A 12,203-nucleotide genomic window follows, 5' to 3' on the forward strand; every position below is an offset into this window, starting at 1 on the left:
CACAGCATCAGGTAACAGCAGCCCCCTTCTGGAGGAGCGTGAAGTCTGTGGGGCTCTGAAGGCGAGGATGGTGACAACAAAACCTAAACCCAGCTCAACTACTGACTGGATTGATGCAACTCCCACCCTCGACATGAATGGCATGAGTAAAAAAGAAGCGTGTCCACTTCTGGAGGTAGACACTATTTCCCCCAGTCTCTACAGTTCTTCTACACATAATGTCTGGTATTTGATTAAACATTACGGCAAACACAAAAAACAAGAACAAACCCCAACTCATTTTCAAGAGATAAAGCATTCAAGAAAACCAGAATGTGAGGTGACACAGATGTTAGAGCCATCAGACAGGGACATTAGAATGACTATGATTCATATGTTAAAGGAGCTAGTGGAAAAGGTAGGCAGCATGCATGAACAGACGGAAATGTGAAAAATAAGAAATGTGGTATCAGAAATGAAGAATTCCTTTGACAGGCTTAACAGCAAACTGAACACAGCTGAGGAAAGAATGAATGAACTTGGAGATAGGTAAGTTGAGATTCACCAAACTGAAACACAAAGAGAAAATAGAGTGTGGGGGTGGGGAGGAAGAACAGGGCACCCAAGAGAATTTTCCAAAATTAATGAACAACAACAAACCACAGGTCCAGGAAGTTTAAGAATCACAACAGGATAAATGCCACACCCCTCCAAAACACACATACTTAGATATCATAGTCAAACTTCTGAAAGTCAAATGTAAAGGGAAGATCTTGAAGGCAGCTAGTAAAAAAGGGACACTTTACATAAAGAGGATAAATATAAACACTGCAGCAGATTTCTTATCAGAAACTAGGCAGGCCATAAGACAGTGGCATGGCATCTTTGAAGTACTGAAAGAAAATATTGGTCAACCCATATTTCTATACCCAGGAAAAATATTTTTCAAGAAGGAAGGTAAACTGATCAATTAAATAAATGGATGTTGGATGGCAGGAGCCAGGTTTCTCCCTGTTGGAGTGGAAATTTACAGATAAGCCAGGGAAGGAGGCTGGAATGATCCATTTGGTAAGAATCAGAGTTGAAGACATCAGTAAGAACTCATATCTAGCTTAATACAGGTGGTTATATATAGAAATAGCTATAAATATGAGTATATACGCAGGTTGGTATATACACATTTATTACTTTGCTCTATAGCTAAGAGAATCTAGAAGAAATGATACCCCAATAGCAATGAGCAAACCTGGTGCCCAGATCTTGGTTTCTAATACCATTAACCAATTAAAGGAACCAAGCCTCCTTGGAGAAATAGCTGATTCTAGGACTGGGGCAGGAAATATACAACATGATCCTGGACCATCCAGTAGTGCCAGAAAGTAAGGAAGTGCTCAAAAACTAAATAAACAAAATAAAAATCCCCACCCAAACCCACATCAATGGGGGTATATGAAAGAGGCACAGGAACCAACTGGCCAGGTTCTCAATGGCCAAAGATGGAACAATTTGAGAAATAAAATAAAGTAGATGGGATTAGAACTCAAACATAAAATAAATATACGTGAATTCTTACTGATATAAATAATTTATTTAGAATTAGTGAATACATTAATAAATGAGAGAGAAGAGACAAATCTCCCTTGCAGAAGAATTCCAAATAATTTAGGTAGATACTCTGCTCTCAAGGAGAGGGAGCATTATTCCTCACTCCTTAAATGTGGGCTGTGCATAAGTGACTTTCCTCCAAAGAGTACGGACAGGGCAGGTGGGGGTGGAACTTTACATGGAGAAATCCGACAAACACAACCTTGGCCAGGTGATCACAGTCAACATCAACAGTCATACAACAGGTTGCCAGTATGTACCCTTCATATGCTATGATGAGAACAGTACTTTCTGTGATCTTCCGCCTAAACTACAAACCTAGTCTAATCATGAGAAAAACATCGGACAAATCCCAACAGAGGGCATCCTACACTATAACTGATTGGTATTCTTCAAAACTGTCAAAGTTATCAAAAACAAAGAAAGCCTGAGAAACTGTCACAGTCAAAGGAGCCTAAGGAAACGTGACATCTAAAAGTGACGTGATAAATATCTAAAAATCTTATATGTTCTGGTATAATGTTTAAGTCATAATTCTAGTTATTACTTTAAAATGTATATCTCAGAAACAACTAAATTTCCTTGTCAATTGCATTATTACGAACTTTCATCAAATCTTTAACCGTGGTCATTTTTAAGTCTTTTGTCATTTACAGACAGTTCTGGGTATACTCTGATGCTTTTGCAAAAATGTTCCTATAAAAGGGTTTCATCTTCAAGGAATTCATGGAAAAGACTCTGACAAGTAAAGGTTTCTGGTAACTGACCATACTGCTGAACTGGAAGAGTAAGCATTTTCAGAACTCTAATGGAAAACTGATGAGTTCATAAAAGTGCTAACAAAAGATCAAGAATGAAAAAGAAATTAATTACATGGGACTGAGTGAACTGATGAGGATGATTATAATTTTTGTGACTTTCTGTTTGAATAAAAAAAAAATCCCACAAGGACTCAGAGGCAAAAAATATACAAATCAATTTTCACTGCAAAGTAAAGGAGCTGTTACAGTGGAGGATTCCTGGACTGAATGTCACTATTATGACATAGTGTGAGTGTGTTTCATGTTCGGTAATTGCAATCATTGTTGCTTGCTTTTGTTGTGGTCACCCATTTACAATGCTTGGTGTCAGTTTATCTATCTCTTGTAAAATAAAATACAGTGTGTGTGAAAAAAAACCCAAAACAAACAAAAAAAATAAAAATAAAAGTGATGCGATATCGTGGATGACAACCTGGAGAAAACATTAGGCAAAAATTAAGCAAATCTGAATGGACTATGGTCTTTAGTTAATAATACTACATCAATATTGGTTCTTTACTGTAACAAATGTACCACGCTAATATAAGATGTTCGTAACAGGGGAAACTGTGGCACGCGTGCGAACTATCTGTATAATCTTCTCAATGTTTTCTATACATTTAAAACTGTTCCCGAAAAAGCTCTATTCAGAAAGCAGAATGGTGGTAGCCAGGGGCTGGGGAGAGGTGGGGATGGTGGTGTTTCACACTGTGTGTTGGATGGTATGTGGGTCCCATTTTGGATTGGCGGGGTGGTGGGATCTGGCTTTTCCTGGAAACCATACCTCCAGCTATGACCTGTGTGAGGAACTGTGGTAATGGTTTGATGTGAGCATAAACCCCAAACGAACGCTGCCCTCCTCCAAGTAGCCTTCGCTGGTCCTCACAACCAATAAGTACTTTCCAGATTCTACTGAAGGCCATCTAGATTCATGGAAGACTTTGCAAAAAGGGGTTCTGGCACCATCAAACATATTTTAATAGGATCACTCTGGCTGCCAGATGGAGAATGGAATGGCAGAGCTGGGAGGTGATGAGGCCTGAGCTGGAGGGGGACCAGGGGGGAGGGGGAGGCAGAGCCCCAGTCCATCTTTCAGGAACACTCACAGCCACTGAGCTCTGCGTCGGGGTTGGGTTATCTGGACCTGCCCGTCCATGGCTCAGGCAGAGTCCTAGCCCGATCCCAGCAGGCGTGAGGTGGAGGCCACTAGTCCAGAGCAGGCCTGGTGCAGTGTCCACAGGCAGCTGGAGAGACAACAGCCAGCCTGCATCTTGGCGTAGCATCAAGCCTGGCCCTTGGAGAAAGCCAGGAGGGTGTTTGGCCGTGGGCTACTCCAGTTGTTCCTCCAGGCAGGGGCCATGTGCAGGAGCTCACCACAGGAGGGAAGACACAGCCCTTCCTGACCTAGATTTTCCCTTTTGGAAGCAGAGGCATATCCCTCCTAAAGGGAAGTGTAGGCAGCCCAGCCCATCTGCTGCTACGTCACGACAGGGCGCCGACTCCAAAGCACCTCTGTTTTTTGGCTACAGTGAGGGAAATCTCACTGTATGTACAAAATGCCAAAATGCCAGAGAGCAGGGAGCCCACGGACACCGGAGCGGGGTGGGTGCTGATGACAACAGCGTGTCTGACCCCCTGGATTTCGCACCCAGCTGTCTTCAGCCTCCACACTTGCACACGTCTCCACCAGCCACCTTGACTTCTCCCCTCAGACTCTTTTCCGACCGCACCTATGCTGTTCCCATCTTCCAGCCACGCTGGGTGACCCTCTGAACTCTGACATGTCTGGCACTTTCCCATCTCCATGCCTGTGCCCAGGCCAGGCCCTCTTCCTGGACCACCCTTGCTCCCTCTGCCTTCATGGCACACGCACATTCCTCCCTGTGTGGGCTCCTCCTGTATCACTGCTTCTCAGTGATCTCCCTGCTGGAGAGATGAATCCCTTCTCTGAACCTTGTAGCACTTTCTCTCTCTCCCTCACGATGTTTATCATGGTTCTTCATGTCCACGTATTTACTGCTCCACTCAGCTGTGATTTTCTCAAGGGCTGGGATTCACGTCTTAGCTCTGCATCTCCAGACCCCAACACAAGACGTGACATGCAGCAGGGGTCCAAGAGACGTTATTTCCTTTCCCCTATTTCTATCTGCTGATGACTGATTACACGGATGCTCTGCATACCTGCCACAGCAAAGCTGAGCAACAGCTCGGCATACACACCACAATCACTCCCACCTCTGCCTGTGGAAGACATCACTAACCGATCACTGAACTCTTTCCCACTGGCCTAGGACTCGGCCTCAGAATCGTTCTTAACACACAGCTCTAGCATATTTACTGCTTAGAGGAGCAGAAAATATGTGGACACAAGTAACTGTGGTAACCACTGGAACAGAGTTGGGAGGTGGGATAAAACTGGCCATCCTGGACAGAAACGCAGTAAGCATCTGATCACCTCCCGAATGCAGAGTTATACACTGTCAGAACCAGGTGTGCTTTAGAGCTCACATGTTCTCGTGGATGAACGGCTCTCAAACTTTTGTGGGCCATTCATTTGGGGTGCTTGTTAAAAATGCCTATCTCTGGACCCTATCCCAGAAGTTCCAACTGGGAAGACCTAAGGCGTGCCTAGGAATCTGTAGTTTACAGACCACTCCAGGTGCTAACGCAAATGTTCTCAGACTACAGTCTGGGCACTACTTATCAGGTCTGTGCAAGTCTGCAGCCTCCCTCACTATTCAAATAAATGGTGAACTGGAGACCCAGAGAGGGACACACAGTACCTGAGGTCACACAGCACATGTCAGCGCCAGAACCCATGGCTTGTTGCAAGATCCCATGAGATAAATGGTTGCCTGCGCCCCTCACCAAGAAGTGGGGTATCACAAGGCAGACCTGTGCAGGGTGGAGGGGCTCCTGGAACCTGCAGCCAACGGAAGCTACCCAGGGCTGGACTTACCCCTTGCTCCATGCTGTCATTGGCGCGGTCTGTGACCTTGGAGATGAGGGTCAGCGAACCTACAGAAAGAAGCAGAGCCGAGGGCTGGGCCTCCTGGGGCGGGCCGGGCTAGCTGCCACCTCCTCGCCTCTCCCCACGCAGGATCCCTGCAGGGCCTTGTGTATGGGTGGCACCAATTCTTCCCATGGCCGGGTCAGGTCACTGGCCCAATCCCAGCTTGGCCACTACCACCTAAGTGACCTTGACAGTCACGTGACCACCCCATGCCTCAGTTTCCTTGGCTGTAACTAGAATATGTTAAAATAGGGACTGCCCCGGCAGGTCGCATGCAGGGACAGCCACACAGAACTGGGAGGAAACAGGGAGTCTGGGTGAGATTTTTAGACCTTGCACTACCTCCTATCACTGAATTCTGATCACCTCCTTCTCCTCCTCTGACTGGACGTCAGCCCATCCCAGGGAGTTCCCATGGTTGAGGTGAAGGGGAGTCACTTGGCAGCCCCGGAGGCCTCACGTCCCCCTGCACACCCAGCTGGGGGGAGGGGGCTGTGTTGTGTGCCTGGGATCTGGTGTAGAGTCCAGAGTTGGGGAGAGGGACCAAAACAGGAATGTATCCCCTTCCTCTGGGTTCACACCGGACTTACCCTGTGTGTTATCGTACTCAGCCGAGTCCGGGCAAAGGTTATTTAAATAGTCTGCAGACAGAACAAGAGCCAGGAGTCAGTTTGCCCTGGGGAGGCCAGGCCCTCGTGTCCACAACAGGAGCCCCTCTGTCTCCAGAGACGGAATGAGACTTCCAGAAGAATGAGGTGCCCACCCTCTCTTCTGTTAGCCCATCACAAGAACACACTGGCACAAAACTGGGCCCCCAGAATCACCACCAGCATCACGCCCACCACCGCTAGTCATTCATTCACTCATTCCACAAATATCTATTCAGCACCTGCTGTGTGGCTGGCACTGTGCTATGCCAAAGAAGCACACAGTCGGCTGGGAGAGACAGATGTGGCCACCAACATGGTAGAGTGGGAATGTGTCAGACCCTTAACACATTTACACGCGTAAGGCTCGACACGGGCTGGTCTTGCTCCAGCTACCTCTCCATGCCTCTCGTTTAGTGGGGCAATGTAGGCATTCTTGCTACTTCTTGAACGTGCCAAGCTTGCTCAGACCCCAGGGCCTTTGCACTTACTATTTCCACCACCTGGTACTCTCTTCTTCCAGATCTTCATATCGCTCATGTCCTCACTTCACTGATATCTCTGTTCAATGTTACCTCCTCAGACAGGTCTTCCCTGAGGGATGGATCTAATACGGCATCCCTGTTCCCCTGAATGTCCTTAATCTGCTTTATTTTTCTGTAAAGCTCTTATCACGGACATATTATACTTTTATTTCCTTATTTGTTTGTTCGAGTATAAGCTCCATAGCGTCACAGAGTTTGTTTAATTCACTTCTACCTTTCCAGCATCTAGCACAGAGCCTGGTACACAGTAGGTGATTAATAAATACTGGTTGAATTAGATGAAAAAATCCTCCATCTCCTGGCCCTAATGTCTTTTCTTACAGCCTGGTTGGTCCCTGGAGTTACATGCCTGTCTCTATGTGTGTAGTTCCATCTTCCCCACCAGAGCACCAGCTCCTGAGCCAGGGGTCTCTGTCCATTTAGAAGGCAGTTGCTCAGGACAGAGGTAAGAGTGTTTCTGGCAGGCAGAGGTAGGGGAGGGGATGACACTCCTGAGGGAAGTTTGTATATAAGGAAGAAACAAGGACCTGGGGCAGAGCCCCAAGAATCACTGACATTTACGGGGCCATGGAGAGTGGCCAGTAGAGATGGAGAGGGAGCGGTCAGAGGGGTCAGAGGGAGGCAGGGAGAGAGTATACCACAGAAGCTCCGGGAGGAAAGGGCTTCGAGAAGCAGGAAGTGGTCAGCGGCAAAGCCACAGAGAGGGCCAGCAGGTCCAAGGGGGAAAACATCCGCTGATTCAAGAGGGCTTTGGTGATAAGACAGCTTTAGGGAAATGAGACCCACTGAGCCAGGGAGGAAATGCAGCCCAGGGGAAGGTATGAGTTCCTGTGTGTTAGGACGGGAGAGGCTTAAGGGAGACGTAGCAGGTGGCCACTCGGGCAAGTTTCCACGTGGCAGCAGGGGATCCAAAGCTCAGCCGGAGGGAAGGTGGTGGCTGGGCCTGGCACCTCTGCAGGGGGTGACGGCATCCTTCCTCCCACCCCTTCCTGCTACAGTGGGAGGGGAGGTCTCATCGCATACCTTGCCAGGCCTCCCCCACCCCTCTGCAGGTGCTTCCCCTCCCCACACCAGCTCGGTACACCTTGACCTCCTGTGAGGCCCACCTGTGAGGAGCACTTGGTACTGGAACAGGCGCTGAACCACCCTCAGCAGCCGGTGCTTCACGTTCTGGCCACCTCCTTGCTGACTCTGCTGCTCCCAAGAGACAGGAGAACAAAACTCCATCAGAGACCCCTGCCTGAGGTCTCCGGGCTTACGGCATCCCACATGAGCCCATCCACACATGTTCCCTCCATGTCTTCTCCTGCCAGGCTGAGCATCTCCAAAACCAGGTTCCCCTCCTCCAGGGTGTCCTCCCAGATTAGCACCGCCCCACTCTGACAGTTCCATTCTTTCAGGCTCACAGACTGTGCTACACTCAGTTATACATCGCTCCCAGACCCTGCTTTGCACCTAATGTTAGTGGTAGAACAAAGTCCCTGATTTTGCTGCCCACTAACTGGATCCCCAGTTGGTGGTCATTTGTTGGGCCCTCCGGTGGCTCAGGGCCCCAGCTTGCTTTGTGCTTCTCTCCTGGACAGAGAAACAGCTACTAAAACTCTCCCCATGGCTGGTGCTCACGGAGCTGTCATCAATGGCCCAACAGGGGATGTTCTGGGTTTCCCCTCCTGCTGGGTCACCCTCTCCTCCCTACCCCCAGGTCTGCCCGTCTGCCCCACTAAGAAGCCCCACTGATTTGCATTAAGCCCTTCCATGCCCACCCCCACCCCTGCATCCTTAGCGGGTTCTTGGACTACCGACAACCCACCTCAAATTCTCGGACGGCAGCTGCTAGCCGGGGGGCATGGAGGCAGTTCTCACCCAGCAGACTCAGGTACCTATCAAACTGCTGGATGTGAGCGGCATGGTGCTCAAACTCCTGCTCCCGGGCCAGGAAGACATCAGCCACCTTCTGCTGGCTCTCCCTGCAGCCAAGGAGGGGGCGGACAGGACAGCAAGAACTCAGCCTTGTGACCACACGGTGTTGGACGGTGAAGGTTGGCATTGCATCCCCGGTGGGGATCCCAGGTCGACTCTCCCACGGTTGTTTTACTTTGGGTGAACGACCTAACCCCTCCGTGTCTCAGCTTCCCCACCAGTCAAATGGAGACACCATTTCACATGGTGGGATTTTTACCCCACCTCCTGCATTCCCCAAGGCAACGAGGTGGGGACGGGGGTCCGGGGCCACTCACCAGTGTGACAGCCTCTCCTCCAGCTCCTCCAGGATCCCCTGGTGAAGGTCGCGGATGGGTGGGAGCTCACTCAGGCCACGTCGCAGCTCCTCCCTGGCCAGCGTGTCCTTGCCCTCTTGGTCCATCTCATCCAAGGCCCCCATGACAGCTCCATGGAAATCCTGAAACCCCGAGAGGCCTGTTATGCATGAGTCGACTGGACTGAGCACAGTCCCCCAGGCAGCTCCTCCGCGGCTTTGGAGCCCTGGGTACATACTGATGGCACGGGACCTCACACCTGTGTCTCAGACCCTGTGAAATGGGGGTGACAACACGCACCTGGTGATCACAGGTAACTGATGCCCAAAGAGCCCCCCACGGCTCCCAGTATGGAGTAGGTTTAAAGCATGCTCATTCCTCCCCTTCCTTGTGGGACCTTGGGTGCACACTCTTCTTTTACAAGATGGGTAAGAAGTTGGGTAATTCCTTCTCTGAAGAAATATACAGCTCTTGCTTTACAATTACCCATCTCTGAAGAGGTTCATGGGCTGTTCTTTCAAAACAAAGTCTAGAGAAACTATAGGCATCTGCTCCCTGGTGTAAAAATGGTGAAGATGATGACTGTAAAAACATTCATGCGTAGTGCTAAGAAATCAGAAAGGGGTACAAAGCTGTCTTCCTACCCTAACACAGCTGTGTAAAAAATGAATAAAGGAAAAAGCTGAAAGGGGATGAAATGTAAACAGTTACAGTGTCAGGGGTATAGAATTAGGAATGATTATTTTCCCTTGTTGCCTCTGTTTTCTAAAATTTCTGTATCATGATTACATACTTTAACAATGAAAGTAAATTTAGGGAGTTCCCTGATGGCGCAGTGGATAAGACTCTGCGTTCCCAATGCAGGGGGCCTGGGTTCGATCCCTGGTCAGGGAACTAGATCCCACATGCATGCCGCAATTAAGAATTTGCATGCCACAACTAAGGAGCCCATGTGCTGCAACTAAGGAGGCTGCGAGCTGCAACTAAGAAGCCCGCCTGCCACAACTCAGGATGTCACATGTTACAACTAAGGAGCTGGTGAGCCACAACTAAGGAGCCCAAGAGCTGCAGTTAAGGAGCCTGCCTGCCACAACAAAGACGCAGTGTAACCAAATAAATATTTTTTAAAAATTAAAGTAAATTTAATAAACATTAAGATTATAAAGAATGTACGACTTCTTTCTCACAACAAAAATGTCTGATCTTGGGTTTCCCTGGTGGCGCAGTGGTTGAGAGCCCGCCTGCCGATGCAGGGGACACGGGTTCGTGCCCCGGTCTGGGAAGATCCCACATGCCGCAGAGCGGCTGGGCCCGTGAGCCATGGCCGCTGAGCCTGCGCGTCGGGAGCCTGTGCTCCACAACGGGAGAGGCCACAACAGTGAGAGGACCGCAAAAAAAAAAAAAAAAAAAGTCTGATCTTCAAATAAACATGCTCTTACATGAGACCCAGTACTACGGTTTTAAATACATGGACTATCCTGAAACCACCTTGAATCCTGAAGCAATGCACATCAGGTGAATCTCAGCATCAGCAGCCATGGTCCGGCCCAAATCCAGAAGGTGACGTCACCTTGTCAACATTCAGGAAGGACGACCACCCTGCCTGTTCAACTGCCTCCCTGATGGGGAACTCATTATGGGCAAGACAGTTAACCCCATTGCTGAATAGTTTTTACTGTTAGAAAAGTTTCTTTACATAGAGATCTGAAAAGGGAAAGTGCCTGAGAGGCAGGGAGGTGGATGGGGCAGACGGAGGCAAAGGTGGAGAGGGAACGAAGAGAGCAAAGAGAGCAGAGGGAGGGGTGCTGATGGAGAGAGCGAGACAGAGAACGGGAGGGGCAGAGACCCGGGGAGACTCTCTGGCTGCCCCGGAACATCTGTAAAGAGGCCACTGTGCTCCAGGAAGGGCAGCAGATGTGGAGGTTGCAAAGGTCCCCACTTCCTCAACACCTCACCCCGTCCTGCGTCCGGGAACGGCAGGAGGGACACGGGGAGGGCGGCCACCCTGGCTTGCACTCCCAAGGAGCGGGGATGAGTTGGTCCTGTCTGAGGCCGGCCCTAGCCAGCCCCAACACTCAGGTCGGAAACTGGGTGGAGAGAATGTGTGTCCTTAAGTGGAGGCCACACTCTTGAGCCATAATTAGAAACCGAATCGCATTGTGCCTGAGCTACCAGAGCCTTTCCTGAAAGCAAGTTTAGGAGGATGGAGAAAGTATGAATGACAATGAAAGGGCAGCTAGGTGGGGATGGCAGCCAGCAGGTGGTGCTACTGAATTCTTATTTCTGCCCACAGCTGGCTCTGGGACACTTGGGGTCATCCTGAACCTGGAGGGGAGGTTTCTCTGTTGACCTTGACCTGGCATGGGAGGGCCCACCCACTCCTCCCTTCGGCGTCTCTGTGTTCACTAGGACCCAGTCTCCAGCCCTGCAGGGTCTTCTCAGCTGCGGCATCCCACAGAAAGAGAGAAAACGTGCTTGATGAGGCTGATAACCCCTCCTGCCTGGCAGCTGGTGGACAGAGGACTTTAACACACCCCCTTATCGGCTCAGTGCCAGGTTCCAGCCCAGCTACCCCAGAAGAGGTCACGGGCAAGCTGTCAACCTATCTGAGCCTCAGTCTCCTCACCTGGAAAATGGGGATAACAGTACCACCAGGTATCTACAAAGTGAGGCTCCTGAGAGGCTCATCCTGATGTTTGAAACTGCTTTGTAAACTATAAAGCGCTATTCCTGCGGCAGCAATGGTTCAATTTTAGATATGACATCTTCAGAGCAGGGCCACATCTGTTGGTTTCCTCCCATGCTTCTGAAGTCCAGCAAAGCATGCGACACAGAGGTGTTTTATAATACTTGCTGATGGATGCACTGCAGCGCCCTTATTTACCAGAAAAGGAGAATGAGTCACGGGGGAGCCAAGACCCGAATAGGGTCACCCTGATACGCAGACCACAGTACACAGAAGGGGGTGGAGACGGAGAGGGAGTGGGAACACGAAGGACAAGCAAAGACAAGGCTGATGGCTGCATTTGCATCACACTCCAGGGAGCTTAAATATTAATGGCTTTGCAAGCTGGCTTCTCATTTGTAATTAATTCTCACTCAATTGACTCAGTCCCAATGGGCAGGTCGGCCACCAACAGCATGACTCATTCCTTGAACTGGAGCACAATCAGAACCGTACAGACATCCTTTCTGCAAACTCGCATCGGCTGGAAGCGCGAGGGCCCGCCACCCCATCCATTGCTCCCTGAACGGTTTCTGCCATCACCGCACCTGGGGGCCTGGCAGCCACCACAGAGTGAGGAAGGGGGTAGAAGATCCGTGGTCCTCATCTCCTTATCACTCAACAAATATCCTGA

General features: G+C 49.6%; 1 protein-coding gene across 14 annotated transcripts in view; it reads right to left on the reverse strand.

Moving 5' to 3' along the window:
- The window catches only part of FGD5 (FYVE, RhoGEF and PH domain containing 5), a 137,965-nt gene that overhangs the window by 23,416 nt on the left and 102,346 nt on the right, over positions 1–12,203 (reverse strand). For 8 of the 14 annotated variants that reach the window (XM_073787742.1, XM_073787743.1, XM_073787746.1 and 5 more), the window contains 6 exons: positions 8,827–8,987; positions 8,400–8,556; positions 7,696–7,783; positions 5,988–6,038; positions 5,344–5,402; positions 3,491–3,628 (listed from right to left, as the gene is read on the reverse strand). In XM_073787742.1, the coding sequence (XP_073643843.1) occupies positions 3,491–3,628; positions 5,344–5,402; positions 5,988–6,038; positions 7,696–7,783; positions 8,400–8,556; positions 8,827–8,987 (654 nt within the window). The remainder of the gene's footprint in view (positions 1–3,490; positions 3,629–5,343; positions 5,403–5,987; positions 6,039–7,695; positions 7,784–8,399; positions 8,557–8,826; positions 8,988–12,203) is intronic. The other 6 variants (XM_073787745.1, XM_073787739.1, XM_073787736.1 and 3 more) reach the window with 5 other exon arrangements.

This window comes from Tursiops truncatus, chromosome 10, assembly GCF_011762595.2.
Source record: "Tursiops truncatus isolate mTurTru1 chromosome 10, mTurTru1.mat.Y, whole genome shotgun sequence".
Classification (NCBI taxonomy): Eukaryota; Metazoa; Chordata; class Mammalia; order Artiodactyla; family Delphinidae; genus Tursiops; species Tursiops truncatus.